The sequence below is a fragment of the Odontesthes bonariensis genome, chromosome 20 (assembly GCF_027942865.1).
Source record: "Odontesthes bonariensis isolate fOdoBon6 chromosome 20, fOdoBon6.hap1, whole genome shotgun sequence".
Classification (NCBI taxonomy): Eukaryota; Metazoa; Chordata; class Actinopteri; order Atheriniformes; family Atherinopsidae; genus Odontesthes; species Odontesthes bonariensis.
In genome coordinates, this window is record NC_134525.1 from 13,210,496 (window position 1) to 13,230,042 (window position 19,547).

At 45.1% G+C, this 19,547-nt stretch overlaps 1 protein-coding gene across 1 annotated transcript; it reads right to left on the reverse strand.

Annotated features, from left to right (window-relative positions):
* Positions 1 to 1,173: 1,173 nt before the first annotated feature.
* slc22a17 (solute carrier family 22 member 17) lies at positions 1,174 to 15,680 on the reverse strand. Its single transcript, XM_075452433.1, has 10 exons — positions 15,150 to 15,680; positions 12,466 to 13,023; positions 9,334 to 9,437; positions 7,539 to 7,693; positions 6,678 to 6,843; positions 6,065 to 6,189; positions 5,328 to 5,433; positions 4,875 to 5,098; positions 4,096 to 4,207; positions 1,174 to 3,097 (listed from the first exon to the last, which is right to left on the reverse strand). The coding sequence occupies exons 2-10, from the start codon at positions 12,937 to 12,939 to the stop codon at positions 2,821 to 2,823; spliced, it is 1,743 nt and encodes a 580-aa protein (XP_075308548.1). The 5' UTR covers positions 12,940 to 13,023; positions 15,150 to 15,680; the 3' UTR covers positions 1,174 to 2,820.
* Positions 15,681 to 19,547: the final 3,867 nt, after the last annotated feature.

Here is a 19,547-nt window from a genome sequence, read left to right on the forward strand (position 1 = left end):
TCCCACTGCCAGGTGCCACTGCAACAAGAAAATCGATATTTTTCATTTCCCCCTGTCTGCGGTGATAACGTTAGAGTAGACTACAACAACCACCTCTACTTTCCCAGTCTCTCGTTTATTGCGGATAAACCAAAAGGATTATTTACCACTTTGCCTGGATATGGATATGGACTGAGTGGAGTTATGGCTTTCAAAATCCTACCACAATAAAACTCATTTTATTCATTTAGAGCTCATAAACTGCACATTTCATCAACCATTTTTCACTTGACCAAGGGAATCATGTTAAGGGTACTTTTATTTATCGCCAGACCCGCGTGTATGTCCGCTGAACTTTCTGAGAATGTTCGGGGAACAAGGCGGAGCCCATTCATCTGGCGAGTGTCAAGTTAAAGGTGGGGTCTGTGATGTTTTCTGGAGCATTTTTTATCATATTTTCTGAAAACCTCCTCACAACCCAATTGCACCCACTAAAATAGAATGTTTGGACAAAAAAATTAATATTTTAGTCCATTGTAGAGGGTGTAGCAAGAGGAAATGTCTGACCAATAGAAGTACTGATGAGAGTTACTTCTATTGGATTCTGACATCCCAATCAACCGTCAGCCCACCCTCACCCCTGCGCGTTCACAGACTCGTGACTCGTTCATGTGTTTTGAAGGCGTGGTTTCGAGGGGTGGGCTGAAGGGAGAAGCAAGGTTGTGTATTTTCAAAAATATAGCTTGCAGGAACCGTTTTTCCAAGATCTCATACCCCACATTTAAATCAGTCTAAACGAAAGTTACAGGCTACCCCAAAACGTCACGTTTATAACCCATTCGTTACATTCAACTCTATCTAAATGGCAATTTCACACGTTGCCATGTCTATACTGGCTTATTTTAAACAAAATAAGGTTAAACCAGAGCCGCATTACACTGGCTGTCATTCAGCTGACCGGGGATGATTCTCAAATCAATTCAGCCTGATTGGCGTGCGTGCCTGAAACATTTGGACATATTTGCAGACTAATGCGAATATTCCTTTTTTTTTTTTGGGCCCCCCCCCCATTACTGGGCCCGGGACAAAATACCCGTTTGTCCCCCCCTATCGGCGGGCCTGGCTGTATGAGCGAAGTTCGGTTTTCCTGCTGGGTTCACTTTTGCTCCGATTTTCATACAAAAAACATCCGCATTTTGTTCATTTGTCCAGTTTTATTTAACATGAAATCAGGCTATAGAGTTAACTGCATTACACTCGTCGTTGAACAGAGCATCAGTGTTGTCAGACATAATAATAATAAGCCAAGTTAACCATTGATAATAGCTACCAAAGTGTAAGTGTTAGATGTGTTGAGTGCAACGTACAGAGGAATAAAAGATCTACCACAGGCTGACGGAGAAAGAAGCCATCAGCGGAGGTGAAGGTCCATATTGACTCCCCAGCGTCAGAGTCCAAATCAAACCTCATCGCTCTTCTTTTGAATGCCACACACCCATGAACATGAGGAAACAAACCTACTCACAGGCTATCAAACAGTTTCTAAAAGTGCTTCCTGGAGCACAGTCCAAACAGAGACGTGAGATATATCCCGGTGTGTGGCCGAGGAGGACTCGGGGGTTAATTGGGCGCTCCTGGGCCCTCTTCAGCTTCAGTTCACGGAGCGCTTTCATGGGGCCCGTTCTCCAGCATCAACAAACACTCAGCTAAGACAGCAGACGACCTCTTTCGCAACCTCTGCGCTAAAGTCCAGACAAAATAAATGCGCCTGCCATTACAGGTCACCGTTGACACTTCTACTGTACTTTGTTCATACTCGTCTATTCTCTCGGTCATCTCGAGAGGTATTAAGTAACTATAAGCTTCTGAGGAAATACAGAAAAAAAACAGCCCTTCAGTGCCTCCAAACATGCAGATAGGAATGTCGTGACAGTTAACAGCTTCACTGCTATTTAACCAGTGGCATCAGAGAACAAAACGTTTGACTTAATCCAATTTAGCTTCATTTCCTGATTATGTCTAATAGCAACATAAATAAAATATAAATAACGCTGGCTCCAGGCCAGATTCGGTAACTGGATTTCCAAGTGTGAGCATTAAAACTTCTAACTTTTGATGAACAACAAAATGAACAACCGTTACAGAAAGAGAAGAAAAAAAGATTGAAAGTGCTGTTCACCTCCATCTGCACTGCATAGCATACTGTAAGGTTCCAGCCACAGGGTCTGCTGCGACGCAGTTAAAGTTCAGCTCTACAGTATTTACAAGGCATTTTACACGCACAATCACCTAAAATGTTACAACATATGCCCCCCCCCCCCCCGGCTTTGTCTCGCCGAAAATCATATAAAACTGACTTTAGATTTTGTACACCTCTAAGCAGTTATCGTGTTATGGCCAACGGCAAACGTGACAAAAATGCTCTATGGAGGTTAAGACGAATGCTAGGAATAGTGATGCAACTACTCTCCGAGCTCTGGAGTGTCAGCAGTGGATGCTGGTGCGTCTCGCATCGGGGAGTGTGTGCCCGAAGTCTGGTTAAGAAGAGATGGTGCGTGTGACTGTTGTGAGTGCGCAGAGGCACCTTGACACAAATCTAAATGTCGAGAAATAGAGAAATGTGAAGTCAGTGGCAGCTCCAACCGACTGTCTGGGTTTGGAATGACTTTGAGGGTGATATGTTCAGAGACTTGGAGTCGTTTGATCTGCTGCAGCCCTTTTCTCTCCATCCATCTTTCTGTTTTCTGTATTGCTTTGTCTCCCTCCTCCTCTGCATGAACGTGACAGATGGAAATGCTCCGGCAGCAAAGTGAGCGGTGGATCCCACTGTTGCGGGGTGTTTTAAGTCTCCGGGTTGGGAGTTGCCAGTAGCGGCACGTTGTCCCTCCTCCTCCGGCCCAGCGGGGGGCGCCTGTACTGCTCTCCCTCTGCCAGCGTCTGGGGCAGCGGCTTCCTCTTGCTCTCTGGCAGCAGCAGGATGGAGAGCACGGCCAGCAGGGCCAGAGAGGAGTAGACCACGTGGTGCAGGAAGTAGCCGTAGTGGTTCCGCAGGTCCATGATGGGGGAGCTGAGGCGGCCCACACAGCCCAGAGCCAGCACGATGCCGACGCCACTGCCCCTGCAGACACACAACATCTCGCCATTAGCTGGCATGAGCAACGCTGTTCTGTGTTTACGATTGGACTTTTCAGGTTTAGTTATCCCATTGCTACAGATAAAACCTCTGCTTGTGTTATCATCCACAGAGTTTCTCCACTGGGATGTTCATTCAGCCCTTTGCTTTTGTAAAACGTAAGCACAACGCAAATATGACACAATAAGCTTTTTAATGATCAGCTAAACCTTCTGGTTTTAGATGAAAATAGAAAGTCAACGTTTGTGGCCAAACTGTAAGAAACTGGCAGAAGGAAATCTGGATTTCATAAACCATCCCTGACACCTAAACAGAAAAAGAAGAGGTCACAGTGGGATAAAGAGAAGCAGTCGTGGTCTGTGGATGATTGGATGAAAGTGATTGGTCCTTTGGTTTGGTGCTGGTCTAATGAAACCTATAAAGATGAGAAGTAAACAGTCATCGATGATACGGTGTTGGTGTCTGGTAAAAGACCAAGGATCATTACTTCCGTAGTAAATGCACAGCGGGACATTATAATTTTGGGAATATAGATAATAACTAAAGTTCTAGCATACTGTGTGTTCAGTTTAGGGTGTATTTACCTCATTTTAAAACCTGGTGAGACCCAGAAATATATTTATTATGACCTGATAAAGTAAAACCTGGGAAGAGGGTGTAGATTTTTGGTCAGCCGGTTGTCTTATTGTTTTACTTATGTATCAAAAGTATTTCTTTCAATGAACAGTCTGACATTTTGAGGATTGGAGGATGGCAAGCTCAATAATGTGTCAGTCAGATCAGTGTAAAAATGGCCAAACTGATTTTAATGCTGTTCAAAGTCTAATTCTTCTTCAAGCGTGACTTACCGTTCACAGTTCCTCCCACAGTGCTGGAAGATGACCCCCAGTAAACTCACCACTTAACATTTTTCAGACTCTTTTGACAGTATCGTTCAAACACGTACACCGTGTTGCTTTTTAAACGGAGCGGTGCGGCGTTACCTGATGACGGTGGGCATGACCTCTGCAGTGAAGAGGATGGTGAGGGAGGCGGTGGCTTGAGAGGCGAAAAGACCCAAAACCGAGAAAACCGTGATGGCCGTCTCACTGAGATCTGATGGGGGGGGAGGAGGGACAAATGACAGAGCTCATGGATTTATCTTGATGAAGTGCAGCCTTTCCTTTTTTTTTCACGGGATAAACAAAGACATTTGTTTACTGAATCCACCCGCAAACTTTTTAATTCTCTCCAACTTTACCTTAAGTTGCCTCAAGTTTTATTACTTCCTCCTCAGCCTTTCACTCATGAATTAAGCAGCACATTGCCTGACTCAGCCTCGACTTTGCTGTCTCTGCAGTGTCCTACATAAACTGATGTTTCCTTCATGGGCCACAAGGGGGCGACCAAGATTCAGGCAACCATAGATGTGAGTACCCACAACGATGTGGAGAAACAAAGACACATAGGTCGGATTTTTCTATGAGCAGAGGTTGTCAGTTAGCTTTTAGTCAACTTCACAATGCACGAGGCACAAGTCCAATATGACTCACTATGTAAATTAGCAATTTAATATGCCCCCATACCTGAAATTGGCATCAAATTAACAAACGTGTGCAGCCATTCCAGCTAGGATTTGGGGAAATAAAGAGTTTTAATCCCAACCAAAGCTTCATATAATAGTTTTGGAACAACAGGGGGTGATTTCATGGGGAGAAGAAGAAGGACTCTGAATAGCTTTCCCTATGTGAGAAACCACAGAAATTTCAAAAAGCACGCTTACACTCCATGAGTCCCAGGAGAATCAAAGAGGCCAGGCCCGTCATCGTCATGGACAAGAGCAGGATGCCACGGCGACCGAACCTGTCCACGGTCGTCCACAGCAACAGCCAAGCCCCGCCCCCTGCGCACACAGACAGCAGGTAGGTCCAGTAGAAGCTGGGGGCGGTGCCCCTGACGTCACCTCGGAAAGAGCTGTAACAGTGACTAATGCCGTGAGAAATGAATCTGAGGAGGGGCACAGGAACAAAGAGTGAGCGCTCGTGTGCTTCTAAACAGGTTTTAAACAGAGATCACAAGAATCTGCGAGCAAAGGTGAATGTCGGTGCACTTTAATGGTGAAACATGAGACTGCAGCAGAAAACCAGGACTGTTAATAAAGTGCAACGCAAACACAAAGAACAGACTTGAAACTGCAGTGGTGTTAAATCAATGTCAGACTGCGGGGATGACTTACGAGGTGAAGCCGAGCACACACATGTTCTTCCAGATGTTCCTGCTGTGGAAGAGTTCGGGGTAGGACAGGTGGGGCCGTGAGGAGGAGGCCGGCTCTGACTCCAGCTCTACGGGGAGAAAAAAAAGCCGACACGAGAGCATTTCTGCCTTTAAGTCCACCAACACAAAGGGGCACGGCCTGACCTCCTAATCCATCCGTCATAAAAGTTTAGATACTTATGTCAGAGATAATGAGAACAAGCGTGTAAACCAGATATAAGTCTGAACATAGGAAAGTATGCCAGTTCAGGCAAAAATGTTCCCATTTCTATAGTTTTACTACGACCTGGAGTTTAATGATAAAACCAATGTGGACAAAACACAATGATTCATGGAAAGTTCTACATCCTCAAGAGGTGGACTGTTGGTGGGAGTATATAAGCACACCCTGGAAACATATTTACATGTAAACAGCAGCAGAGCCCAGTTCGAATCCAGCTCGGGTTATCTTCTACAACACCAGCATTTATTATGCCCCGTTGTTACAACCGTGTTGTTTCACGGTTCCTACATGAAGCACACGGTTCATGTAGGAACCGTGTGCTTCTCATAAATCCTGATCTATAACTGAGCTTCACTGATTGTTCTTAAAATGCACTGCAATTGAAGCATTCATTATCTACACCATCCATTAAACATTCAACATCATTTGAGGGGCTCTTGGTTTGAGGACAGAAAGAGCTCTTCTCTTTAACGCACCTGTGAAGCTCTCGTCGTCTCTTACATCTCTGTTGGAGTTTCTTCTCTCGCTGAACGCGCTCATGTCTGCAGATCGCTCCGACAGGAGGAGCCACCGAGGGGACTCTGGAAATACACCAGGAACGCTGCAGGAGGGGAAATTCCAAATATAAAGGCCGGATCACTCACCTTTTGATCTCAGGTTACCTTTACCCACAATCACTAAGAAGCTCGAGGATTTTCACTGCCTTAGCCCAGATTTGCTTCTTCAGCATGGAAAATAAAGTATGCAGGTCACAAAGTAGCAAAACTCTTTAATCCTTCCTTATTAAACGCTGCGACTCATTGCCAGTAATCTTTCTGTAATCTCTTTTAATTTGGTTTTGAAACAGCAACGGAGGCTTGATGTGCTGCGGTGACATTAAACAAAGCAGCCTGAACGTGTTCCCACGTGAGCAAAGAAGCTCAGCGTGATGAGCGGAGTGGATCGATACAGCCCAACAAAGCATTCAGCGAGCCAGTTGGCACTTAAAAAAACAAACAGATTCCTTCTTTTCTGAGAGATACCTGGAAAAAAATTAGAAGCAAACAGACATATTACATATACAGCCACACATAAAGAAAAAACATGTACCCATAGCTGAGAAACAGCGTTAAAGGGGCAGCCCCGGCTCCCAGCAGGCCCCTCCAGGACTGGCAGCCGAGGGCCACGGCCAGCAGCAGCAGCTCTCCGGCCACGGTCATCAGTCCGGCCAACATGGTCGCCAACAGCCTGAGGGACGGCTCGCACAGCTCCAGGCCTGTCAGACCAACATGACGTCAGTTCTCATTAATCTTGTCCACACTCTCTGTTTGCATGTGAACACATTCCTTTCACTGTGTGCAGATTTTTCACTGATTCAGTGGTTTGACCCTGCTTTAAAGTGGTATTTAAAACCAAATCATGGACATCCGTTTGCCTCTTGAATGAATGAGAACTCAGTCAGACATCTCAGTCAGTGCTGGATGAATGGGACACATGAAGAACATACGTTTCTTTTCTGTTGACCAAGGAAAAACACAGACAAAGTGGCTCTAAAGTCAAATCAACAGAGGTGCCTGCTTGACGCACCAAAGCACTAGAGCATTGATGAAACTATCACTCTAAGAATTTCCACTTGAGTTACACTGATCTACCATAAACTCATGATGAAACCATCATTTTTTATACAGCAGCCTCGTGGGTGTACTGAACAAAGTGCTGCAGCTGCAGAGGAGCTTTTAATTTTCCACATGTGTTTGGTCAGTAAGCCTCATTAGTGCGATGAGGAAGAGTGGAGGCACGGCTACATCCAGAGTTATTAAATTCAATCACTCTGAGATTTCACAAGCAATCACTGCAAAGAACCTGATCTAAGGTTAGCTACTGCGTTAGGGAGGAAAAATACAACCCGATCCATGCACAATGGGTACTCAACACAAGCAGGGTGCACACTTTAGATGCTGAAATACTCACGGGTGATATACAGAATAAGATAGACCCCAGCACTCGCAGCCGCCAGGCAGAAACGCATGACGATGAAGAGAGACGGGGATGGGGAGACACACACCAGCACCCCGAATATCACAGACAGAGTCAGAGAGGTCAGCAGGGTCTTGGACCTGCCCAGCCTGCAGGGGAGCACAGAGGTGCAGAGGTGAAGCTGAGCCACATTCAAACTGACACCAGACCACATACGCAACAGCAAAACAGGAGGAGCACAAACAGCTACTGAGCAGGAACACAGACATGAGGATGTATGGAGTTTAGATACAACAGGAGGCCATGACAGGTTATATTTCAGCTTCTAAGGATCTTCAAATAGACTATCTGTACTTATTAATCTGAATTGTCAAACAACTGTATGTGTGTCTTTGAAACAGCTTATGTCAGCAGCAGAACTGGTCTTTAAAGATCATAAATCTGCGGGAATCATTAGCTGCGCGCGGGGGGGTGGAGCCGTTCTGTTTCCTGCAGGCAGACTCGTCTCCGCATGCCCCCAGGAGGCAGCTTTAACTCTCCAGTCTTAACAAACAGACGCTACGCTCAATTGGTCAGCAAATTAATGAGGGCTGTTAGCTGATTAAACTGGCATCTTCTTCCTCACTATTCCCCCCCAAAAACTTCCTTATCCAGTGACACAGCAGACACAGACTGGTGCAGCTATGTGAGGCTGTCAAGCATGCTTTAAAGCTGCAGTCTGCAAGATTTGTTGTTGTCATACATAAAGTCCTACTTTTTGGCATTTTAAGAGTTTACATGATCTATCAGAACGCTTGAAGTTGAAAACGGTGACCTCCGTAGTCGCAAAATGCAAGAAATGCTTATTTTTTAACCGAAAAATAAAAAGTTATTCAACTTCCTGTCCCGCCCCTTCAAAACACATGAGAACTCGTGCACGTCTACGTGCACACCAGATGCGCCCACACGACTCCTCATTCATCAACTCACCTGTCATTTGCGATCATGGAAGACACAGTAAGTAGACTAGCCCGTAATGAAGTTCAATAGTCCAGATAAATAAGCGTGGGGACGAGCCTACCTTGTATCGCGCGTGCACAATCGGTGATTGACAGGCAACAGAGCCCAGCTCGTAAACCTGATTGGTTACCTTTTACCGGTCCGGTCTGCAATTTTGTAAACAAACCTGCTGGCTTTGGAGGGACCTAGCGGGACATATAGGGGACCTAGAGAACTCGTTTTTTTTTTGTATTGGGGTATTTAATGTACTACTTTCAGAATCCCCGGACAGTTCCAGGCATTATGCTTGAAAAAGAGTTGCAGACTGCAGCTTTAAGATTGGCATCTGTGCCATTATCTGCCTCCGTTAACAGTTTTTTGTTAAGTAAACAGCAGTATTTCTCTCACTCAATGATTTCTTACTACGATAAACAGCATTTTGACTCGCCGTTTGACTGCTCGATGATAAATCTCCCTTTCTCTCTGCTGAAGGCAACAGGCTACCGCCTGACAGGGGAGCCACTAAATCTAAAGCTAATTTCATTTGAACATCTGTGCTGTTCTTTGCAGATTGTGTGTGTGCCCGCGTGGGCCTGTCTCTGCGTGTTACAAGGTCCGCAAAGCAGCGAACGACGGCGAAACCGAGGACCAACGGGGTGAAAAATGAGGAACAGGGGAGAGGGTTTCAATTCAATCGTGCAGACGTCTGCACAGCAAACTCTCCAAGCTGACAAATTAACTTCTCAGCTTCAATGGAACTGTCAGCCAATAAAAAAACATTAACCTGCGGGACACGCTGTGCATACATTACCTGTCAGCAGCGTAGCCCAAGCCGAGACAGCCAGTCAGGACGCCCAGGATGAAACACACCTCCTCCACTGGGACCAGCCAGTACTGAGCACACACCAGATCCCACTGTGCAGCACAGACACGAGGAGAGAAGTGTGTCAGTGAGTTTAGACGAGTATGTGCATGTTCCAGCTGGGTGGGCATAACGAAGAAGTATGGCTCTTACACATTAAATCACATAATTAAGTAACTCATAACTTATATTCAAGACTTCGGAGTCACAGAGTAGAAATTACAGAGGGAGTACTGATGGATCACAAAGGGAGAATGATGCAGTGTGTTGCCTTCAAAGCCCATTAGACTCAAAATGGATCACGGGAAGACATAACCACATAATGTTACTAATGGCGTGGCTATGATAGCTGAAGGATAGTGGGTGTAATTTTCTGTAATTATCGCTTGGTATACGTACCGGAACCAATGTAAGTGCAGTGTTTTAAAAGGGCAGTCCGGTCAGGTAAATTATTTTCTGCACAACTTGACAGACAGCTCCAGAGGCTGTCTGAAGAGAGTTTTTCAAAAACAGATCGCCTGCTCTCAGATCAGACTTTTAATCACATTAAGCCGACCCACTGGTTTGCATTTACAGCTGAGCTCTGCTAATGTTGCTGCCTGCCGGCCCGCCGGAGGCAAAGTGGTTTTAATGATCCGGACCAGAAGGAGGCGGAGCAGAGGGACGCTCAGGAAAAGAAAAAAAAACAACGGGCCTCACATAATTGGAACCCGTGCAACGAAACATAAAAGCCTGTCACGTAATATCAGCTGTCCTGCTGCTGAAGCCGGTTGAAGGGGCGGCACAGAAAGCCATCGCTCACACGGGAAGAATGTTTTGGATGACAGCGGCGGGCGCGGAAATGAACACAAACGAGTTCTGAAAACTCCCCCGACTGGTTTGGTGAGAGCGGCTCGAGTGCCTTCAGGAAGGACTGAAACCCGCAACCATGGGGGGACCAACGTCACTGTGTATGTGCGACTCCTGAGAGGAGTCACTGAGTCACCTTGGTTGGCTGAATTTTCTGGTCAGTTACACCCGAGATCAGCTGTTACAGAGTGAGTTTACAGGTTTTTATGAGGCAAAGAGAAAATATCAAGTGGGGTTTACCTCTCATGTCGTGACAGTATTTACTGATAAGTGGCAGAGGTGAAGCTGATCAGAGGCCTCGTCCCCTGCAGACTGCCACCTAAGCCAAGTAAGCCAGCGCAGCGGGAGCAGATCACACTGACAGTAAATGATACTTTCTAAGCTAAACCTCAGTACGAAAACGACTATTAGTGTGCTTTCACAACAGAGATGTATTTGCAAACATTCTTCCAAACCCCTCCCATGGCAGCGTTTTGAATATCTGCAGCTTGCTGCAGTGGCGCGGGTGGATTACCAGAAAAATGCTCTAATAACTTGGACTGGGTGTGGCTCCGACATCAGTAGGCGCAGCAATAAAAACACACACAGAGGCCAAGAGTCCGAAGGACTGGCGATGAGACCCAGCTCTGGAAAGAAATGTCTTATGATCACTCACACCGCAGGCTAAAATGTCAAGTAGTGCAGCTCTTCCTGTATTTCTTACACTTCCTGTATTTCTTACACTCTACATTTGATAGTGGCTGTTTTCACTGTCATATGAAGAGCACATAAATATAAATCAAAGATTCTTTTGTTGCAGTCCTCTAAAAGCAATAATTACAGTGCACACTGGAGAGAGGAAAAATAGAGTCCCCTGACCTGTGGATACATGGTTAATATGCAATTTTAGCAAAGCAAACAATTAATGTTTCCCAGACCCATGAAGGAGGAGTGGAAGAGAAGCCATTCTATATTTGTCTACGTTTCACAACACTGAATTTGACTTCTCTTATTATTTTCCCTTAGCTTCCTTTATTGTCGCACAGCGTCTCTCTTCCTGTCTCAGAGCCTAATCTTGTTGTAGGCTGCGATTGTTCTTTTGACGTGACGTGTGAAGGGAAACTCGGAGCTCTGACATTCCATGCATGTTTCCTCATTTTCTCTTTCTCACAGCCCATTCAGGCCGACACGCTGACGCGCATCAAAGACACCTTTCTTAGTCACTGTCCGGCCTGGCCTCAAAACCATTCACTGAAGCCAAACCTCCTCTCGTGCCCGAATGGAAGTTTAGTGGCTGAGCATTAAAGTGCAGCAGAACCACAGAGGACAATTTAAATGCTTAAATGAACCACAATGCAACTGGACTGCACCCTGTTGGGCTCATTCTGAGGCAGCAGAGGACATCAATAAGCTTTAATATGTTCAAATCTGAAGCACGGTCCACCTTTAAGACGCTCTGCTGATTCAGACAAGTCTCAGATACCCCTGAAGTCTCCCTCTCATAACCCCTGAGGGACATAGTTTTGAACAGGTCAACACAGATTACCCTTCCTGCCATCAAAACCCTCCCAAAAGCCACGGGCGAGCTCAAGTGATGCTCTGCCAGCGCTCTAACATCTCGACAAAGGTGAAAACATGTTTAAATTAGTGTTAGGAACTCCATGAAAGGATCCAACTACCTAAAAGAGAAAACTGGAGACAGTATGAAGAACTATTTCATCTTTGTATGCAATCATGTTTGATAAGTATTATGTGTGAACCAGCAGCAGACTTAAGGTTAAGCCTTCGTGTGTTTGTGTGAGGGGAAAAGATACTGGGAATTCCCCATATCTGTAAAGACAACAAAGAGTCAACAACTCCACTCCTGACACAACTTAAAAATACCGTAACTTCCAGGATCCGACGCTTTACCAGAAGATTTTTATTGTTAACTGGATGAATGGAATTCCGCGGCTCCCTGGAATGTAATGTATGTAATCTCATTTTGCCAATTAAAGTGCACCGGTTGACACATTTGAAAACACTGACCTGCCTGTTTAAAGCTTCAGAGAAGCCGCTTTGTACCCTTCAGGGCACCATTTGTCCCCCTTATGAGTATAAATGTGTGCAGCTGAATTAAAGTTCAGCGTTTCAGTGAAAATCTTGAGTCGGAATGATCGCCACGACTCTGTTGCAGGTTCGGGACATAAAAAAAGTCAAACTATAAACGAGCCAACATTAGAGAGCTTCAGAGAATCGCAGCTGGAGCTTTACCTCTGTAACAATGTTGTTCTTCAGCCCCTCTGTGACGTTGTAGTCCCATCCAGCCTCGCAGTCCACCACCTCTGACTGGCTGCCGTTGACGTACTGCTTACACTGGGACGGCCCCCCGCTGTCCCCGGGCCTCTGCCCCTTCTCCCAGGGCAGAGAGGCGTTCAGCACCTCTGGCGATGGCAAAGGGCCCGGCAGGTGGCAGTGGTGGTGAGGGGAGAGGGTGATGAGGGGGTCGGAGGAGAGCAGGAAGGCCAGGAAGAGGTTGGGCAGGATGGAGAGAGCGATCAGCACCCTCTGCTTCTTCCTGCCCAGAGCCAGCACCATCACCTCCCCCGTGGGGGGCAGCAAAGGTGGGGCGGGGATGGAGGAAGAGGACGGGGCTGGGGATGAAGGCACTGGGGAGGAGGGGAGAGATGGAGGGGGAGCGGGACACGGGGAAGGGGAGACCAGAGGCGGTGAGTCTGGGGATGTCATCTCTTGGGGGTGTTAGAGTAGAGATGGGAGGAGCTTGTTGGGGGGGTGGCTCTCCGAACAGAAGGACAGTAGTGAAGGAGAGTTCTGTGGAAGCAAAGAAGTGCATAGCATTATCTTCATAAGCTGGTTCATGTAAGACTTGTTTTTATTGCATCAATTTGACATGTCAGAGGAGGACACGCAAGGGTGTAAATAAAAACATGTGTGTTGGCTAAATTCCATTCAGCTGCCTCAGTTTCACGGCCCTGGTTTTGCTCATGCTGCCTTCTGTCGGGAGTGTAGAGCACCTCTGCATGGATGTCACACAGACACCGCGTGAAAGCGCAGCGATAGTTTTCCCCCAACTTGTCTTTTTGGCGTTTTTGCTGTGCTTCCGCTGGCGTCCTTTGCATGACTACAAATTCAAACGTATGGCTGTGCATGTGCAGGGCTGGGATGGGATGAGGGATTTATTTTATTTTTACAACAGTGGTTTTTACAAAAAAGCCAAATTCTCTACAAAGCAAAATCAGCACAGCCAGGCTTTCTTTGTGTCACGTACTCAACAAAGATAACAGGTACTACGAAGGTGGCTGTGATGTTTCTTTGCTGATATGGTCTTGCCTCTTCGAGTTCACATGAAAGTGGCATTTTACAAGTCATCTTCTGCCTGAGACTTTATTCGTAAGAAGGGGCAGGTTATATGAATGGACAGGTATGAAGGAGAGAAAAATCATTGTGGCAAAAAGCAACAATGTTGCCGCCATTAAGGCGAGAGAAGACCACAATCAGAAAGCTGGTAGTTGTGCAAAATATTAAGTCAGCAACACGCCTGCCGTGGAAAATGATCCAAGTCTCGGACCAAATCAAAGTGAAATAAATATATATATAGATAGATATATTGACTCAATCCTTTTCTCATCCGTGTTCAATCCGAAATCAGCAGAAGGCCAAACAACCAACGCACGACATCAAATTAAAAAGCCCATTCGGACATTTTTACTACGGTTACATCTGGCAATGAAAATGCCAAGAGGATCAACATCTAAATTCACTGACAGGTTGCAGAGAAAATTATGGATTTCCCGTCAGTTACAGCATTCGACTTCAGCCTCAGTCCAGCCCTTTCACCGGGGGCTATAATGTCACAGATTTAATAGCTTCGCATTTAAATATCACCTCCGTCGGATTTCTGCATCAGGGTGAAGAGAGAGCGAAACACCTAAAAAAACTCTGAAAGTAGCAGCTTACACGTTGGGTTGCCATGGTGATCTATCCAGGACAGAAGAGAGCCACAACAACTCTGACTTTAGGCTCAACACGCTTTGCCAAGCTATTGGCTTGGTTTGGATATCTGAAGGACATCTGTTGGTCAGCGGAATGATTTAAACTTCAAAAACAACCTCCTACATTTACCACAATGCAACATTAATGCAGCTTTCATCAGACCTCTCCTGACTCCCTCGGTGTCCTTTGTCATGTTAGAGACACAATTCAATCACAGATAAAAATAAAATTTGAGATACAATTAGCAATAAAATAACAATAACAGTAACAATAAAAGTAGCAAGCCAAGGTGAACTCCATTTCAGCCCAAGAGATTCTTATCGGTGTGACCAACCTCCCAAATTGTGATAGTTTGCTTCTCTCTGAAGGAAGCTGAGCCAATTTGATGACATCACCTTCAGGGAAAGTATGATGGCTATTTTTTGTACACCCCCCCTTTTACAATCTACGATGATGTGAGGTATGAGGTGTTTACAAATCAAGCAAAGCAACCCCCTAACTTGGTAAAGGAAAGTGATTGTCAGGGCAGAGGGAGCCTCTGGGGACCACAGAGCTGGAATGTGAGCATCCCGTCCTCTCCTCAGCACCCTCCTCTGTCCGGGGCACATGGGGCTCCTCCGGGAGCCAGCCTCGCAGTGTTTTCCTTCCACACGGCCAGGAAGTCTCACAGAAAGGAATCCCACACGGTTACATAAGAGCTTTGACACGAAGGGGTTGGGGGGGAGTTGGGGGACGTGGAAGGAATGTAACACACAGGGGCTGGCTGGCCTCTGTGGGAGCTGAAAAAGAGAGAGGTGTGTGTGTGGGGGGGGGGGGGGGGGGGGGGCTGCTGGGCCAGGCGAGTCTGAGGCTGAGACACCTGCCCCAGCAAAACTGAACGAAAACACGTCGCTGCTGTTACAACATGTGGCTGACTCAAAAACTCAACACACACCGTCACTTACCCTTTAGTAAAACGCTGCTAGATGTGAGCTAAAATAAGCCCGTCGTCTCCAAATATCCAAAACATTGCGAGGCGAGACGGAGTACTTGCATAGCATTCACCGTATTTCCGCTGCGCTTCGATGCCAGTCTGCTTTATCTAAAATATGAACAGACATTTCTGTCCCGGAGAAGTGCTGCAGTCTGCTATGGACACCAGGGCTGCCTTTGACTCCAGCAAGGACACTACACTCCTGTTAGTGTCGGGCTCCGCTAACCCTCCGCCACTTTGACATGTGATGCTGGCCGCCGGGGATGCTGGGCTCCTCTCCTCCTACCGTCGCCGGTATTCAACGTTACTGTTTAGTCCAAGTTTTTTTGCTGCCGACATGACGTAAAAATAATTATATAACACATAATTGTGTCCGGCATCACCTCAAAGGGAAAGGCGTCGTCGTGAAAGCTGGTCGCGGACAAAGAGCGGTTGGAAAACTGCGGAGAGCTGCCAGTTTAAAGGGAGCAGCTCCACCGGCGGCAGGACACTTCGACAATAATCGGCTAAAATCGTCCGAACGCCGTCCCCTCGCATCGCCTCTGTCAAAGATCTTCTATTAAAAACAAGTCACTCCGAAACAAATTATGGTAAACCTACGGAAGAATATTAGGGCCAGGCATAAGAAAAAATATTTATATTTTGCCTGTCGAGAATAAAGTCGACATGTCGAGAATAAAGTAATTAGATGATGGACCATAGGAGTTGACTTTTTTCTCGAAAATTTGACTTTATTCTCGACATGTCGACTTTATTCTCAACATGTCGACTTTAATCTCGACATGTCGACTTTGATCTCGACAGGCAAAATATACATTTTTCTTATGCCTGGCCCTAATACTCTTCCGTATAAACCTGACTTGTTCTGAGTTCTGTTTTGTTTTGTGTAACCGCCTCCCCATAGCCTGGGAATTCCCATGCTGCTTTCTGCGCGATTTCATTCTCACTGCAAAGTCAGCCTGGAAACCACCGCCCTTATTTTTGCCTGAGTTAGGGAACCAATCACAGAACGGGCGGGGGGGCAGCAAGACGATGACGACGTCTATGCGCGACACCGAAGCTTGTAGAGTGTTAATCCAACATGGCAGCGGACACAACGTTACCGTTCGATGCAGCCTTAGAAAGTGTTTTAAGTAGCTTAGAACGCAAGTTTACTTTTGAAAAAGAGCAACGTTTGGCGTTGAAAGATTTCATTGCCAAGAAGGATGTATTTCCTCGTCGAATTTACATGTCGCTCTACATACGTCATCTGGTATAAGTGATACAATTGGCTATGAATCGCGTGCAGAGCAGCATGGGAAGAACCAGACGCCATTTGATAGACATTCGTAGCGCCCAATAAACGGCTCTAGGCATTCGTAAACCACGCCTCAAATACGAGAAAATGCACACCTAGTTCCCAGACCACCATCTCATCGAGATGTGGACGCGTCAGCCAGGCTAGCCTCCCCAAGTAATTACAGGTAATTGCCATCGCTCTGCTGTCTTCTCGTGTTTTCAGGCTAAGCCGTTTTTTTAACGTATTTATTTACAGACATGACATCATTTAATAACAAAATTGTATTTATTTTAGGGTAAAAGAGACTGAGATATAGAATCTCTTTCACTGCCCAAGTTAGCCAGCAGCTCAGGTCACATGTCCAGCAAAATGGAACATTTAGGGAACCATCAGGGAACTTTCCCTAAATGTTACAAAGCTTGACACCTTTGGGAGACCTTCAGGCTTATGAATGCCACAAATAATTACATACACAATCATCTCATACTAGTATAGACAAAATAACCAAGGTATATTCATGTATATATCCAAATAAATGCATAGCTAAAACCAAACTGAGCAAAGTTGAAACTTAATCTCTTTTATGGCTGGTTAAAATGGGAGCAGTAGTTGTCAGTCATTTTCAGCCAGATGTAGCTGCCACCAAATTGTATTCAGGTGGTTTTTGCTGCTGCTTCCAAGTAAAGAGAGCAGCATATGCATATGCCCTGAAAGATGTTGGTCTGGGAGCAGACCAGGAACAGCTCAGCAAAAAGAAATAGGCTAGTGGCTGAGCTGATGCCACAAGAAAGCAGAGCATTGAGCCCAGGAATACAAAATGGTTTTGAAATGGACCTCAGTGCACCATAGTAGACCTTCTACGGGATTTGTAAGCTTTGCGACGCTGCACGCATGTACGTGACATCAGCAAAATCCAGTAAAACACACATACTGTAAATGGGAGGCACAAGTCTTTGTCCGGCCTAAAACGAAAGACTGGACCTGATTTTAAAGAACAAAAACTTTCGCTCACAGTCAGGTTCTGTAACTTTGAAAACAGTGTTATTATTGGCTTTTTTTTATTAGACATTATGTATTCATATTATGTATTTCACTAAACAATCTATGTTCCTTTTTTGTACTTTTCCACTCTGTTCATATTACCCAATGTATGTCCTTAAATGGTCTTTAAGATAGCATAACTAGACTAAATAACTGGGTCAGATGAAGCTTCTACATCTTGTCAGATACACTGGTAAATTAGATTAAAATAACACACACACACGTTGTTTTATCACATCCAAAGAACACGACGTGGACGGTGGTTGGCCTGGTCGTGTCATTAATAATTGGCCAATTATACTTGTCGTGTGTAAGTACAACCTCTGTAAGATAAATGTGAAGAAGATAAACATGAACTATTTCCGGATATCTGGGCTCGGGCTGTCACTCCGAGTCCAGCGCTGCCATACTTTACCTGTGACCAATAATAAATACTTTGTTTGCTTTAAGATTTCTCTGGCTTAATGTATAGATTGGGTGGGCAAGACTTTTACAGGTACTTACAGCTTCGTGATTATTTTAGTAAAAGCCACCAGAGGTTATTCATGTATTTATGGATGCATACAACTCTGGGAATATTAAAGGACTTATAAGCAAGTTATACCACGGCATCACCTCGTTGAATAAGGACAATATAGACTATGTGAAACAGCGTTGGGAAAAAGAGTTGAACTTTGTGATAACAGAGGACATGTGGCTGAAAGCCTGGGAAAAAACAGTCATCCTCCACCAACTCCTGGACCTGGAGAGACTTCTGTTGGAAAAGCTTCATTCGTTTCTTTATAACTCCCAAGCAGAAGTCCAAACAGACTGGCACACAACTGGCCTGCTGGAGAGAATGTGGAGAGGTCTGATCATGCCCATGTTTTTTGGTCTTGCCCCCCCCCCCACCCAGATTTTCTGGAGGGACGTTACAAATATAATTTCAAAGGTTCCATGTTTCAATATCAATGTATCATTCATAACTCTCTTTCTTGGAAATATTCCAGATGGATTGAATAAAGCTGATAATTATCTTCTTTAGGGTCTTGCTGGCAGCAAGTAAAAAGGACATCACAAAATGTTGGCTCCAGAAAAATGCCCCCACTACAGATACTTTTGTTAATATTGTAAAACAACTGCATGTCCTAGAGCAAATTACTTACTCAATCCGACTCCAAAAAGATCTGGGTGAAAAACGATGGCAGAAATGGCATTCATATTTGGCCAATGAGTGAGACTGTTTTAACGTGTTGTGTATGATAATCTGTCTTTTTGAAAATACTGACCAACCCCGGACCTTGAATGTGTAATTGTTCAATGTTTTGTACTACAAATAAATCAATTTAAAAAAAAGATTTCTCTGGCTTGTTCTTGGGCTTCCAATGACAGAATCGGGCTAACAACAGCAAGACTATTTTTAGTCACACAAGGTCAGTAGTGAAAACCTTGTAGATGAAGAGTTGCACTTCATCACCTCATCAGCATATAAGTAAAAATTGGCATTGGAGACATTTTAATGAAGGTGATGAATATGTAAAATATTCCCGCTGAAGTGGTCCCATAACAGATCCCTGGGGAGCACCTTTGGTTACACTTAGACAGCTAAGTGAACCTTGAATTCTGCCTCAGAAATAATCCCTCTGTGAATCCTGACAGTCTAACACTGAATGAGTCTGATGAGCCAGAGATGAACCTACCAAAAAAAAGTTGCTTGTTTAGTGACTATTCGTTTTAAATGGTTTATTACCTTTAAAGGCGCTGTAGTTGTATTGTATCTTTTTCTAAAGCCAGAAAGTCAGATGAAAAATGTGACTAACTGATACAAACTCTTCAAGCTGTCCATTCAAGAGGTAAGGACACAAAACCTGGAGCTGGGTCTGTAAAACCTGTCTGCGGTTCCAGTTTTGTTGCTGTGGTGATTTATCTATTCAGTCATTGGTATTTGTTTAATTGGTAGTTTTGAAACTTTGGACAAAATCAAAACCAAATCTTTCTCTCAGAATCATTAAATAAACTACTGGCAGATTGGTTGATAGTGACAATAACGATTATTGTAGCGAGCCCATT

Excerpts from the sequence above, each read along its gene's own strand:
- slc22a17 (XM_075452433.1), bottom strand. The coding sequence starts at position 12,939 with ATGACATCCCCAGACTCACCGCCTCTGGTCTCCCCTTCCCCGTGTCCC. Across the intron at positions 5,434-6,064 it reads AGACGACGAGAGCTTCACAG|AGCTGGAGTCAGAGCCGGCC; the intron begins GTGCGTTAAAGA and ends TTCTCCCCGTAG. Across the intron at positions 4,208-4,874 it reads TCTCCTGGGACTCATGGAGT|ATCTCAGTGAGACGGCCATC; the intron begins GTAAGCGTGCTT and ends CCCCCCCATCAG.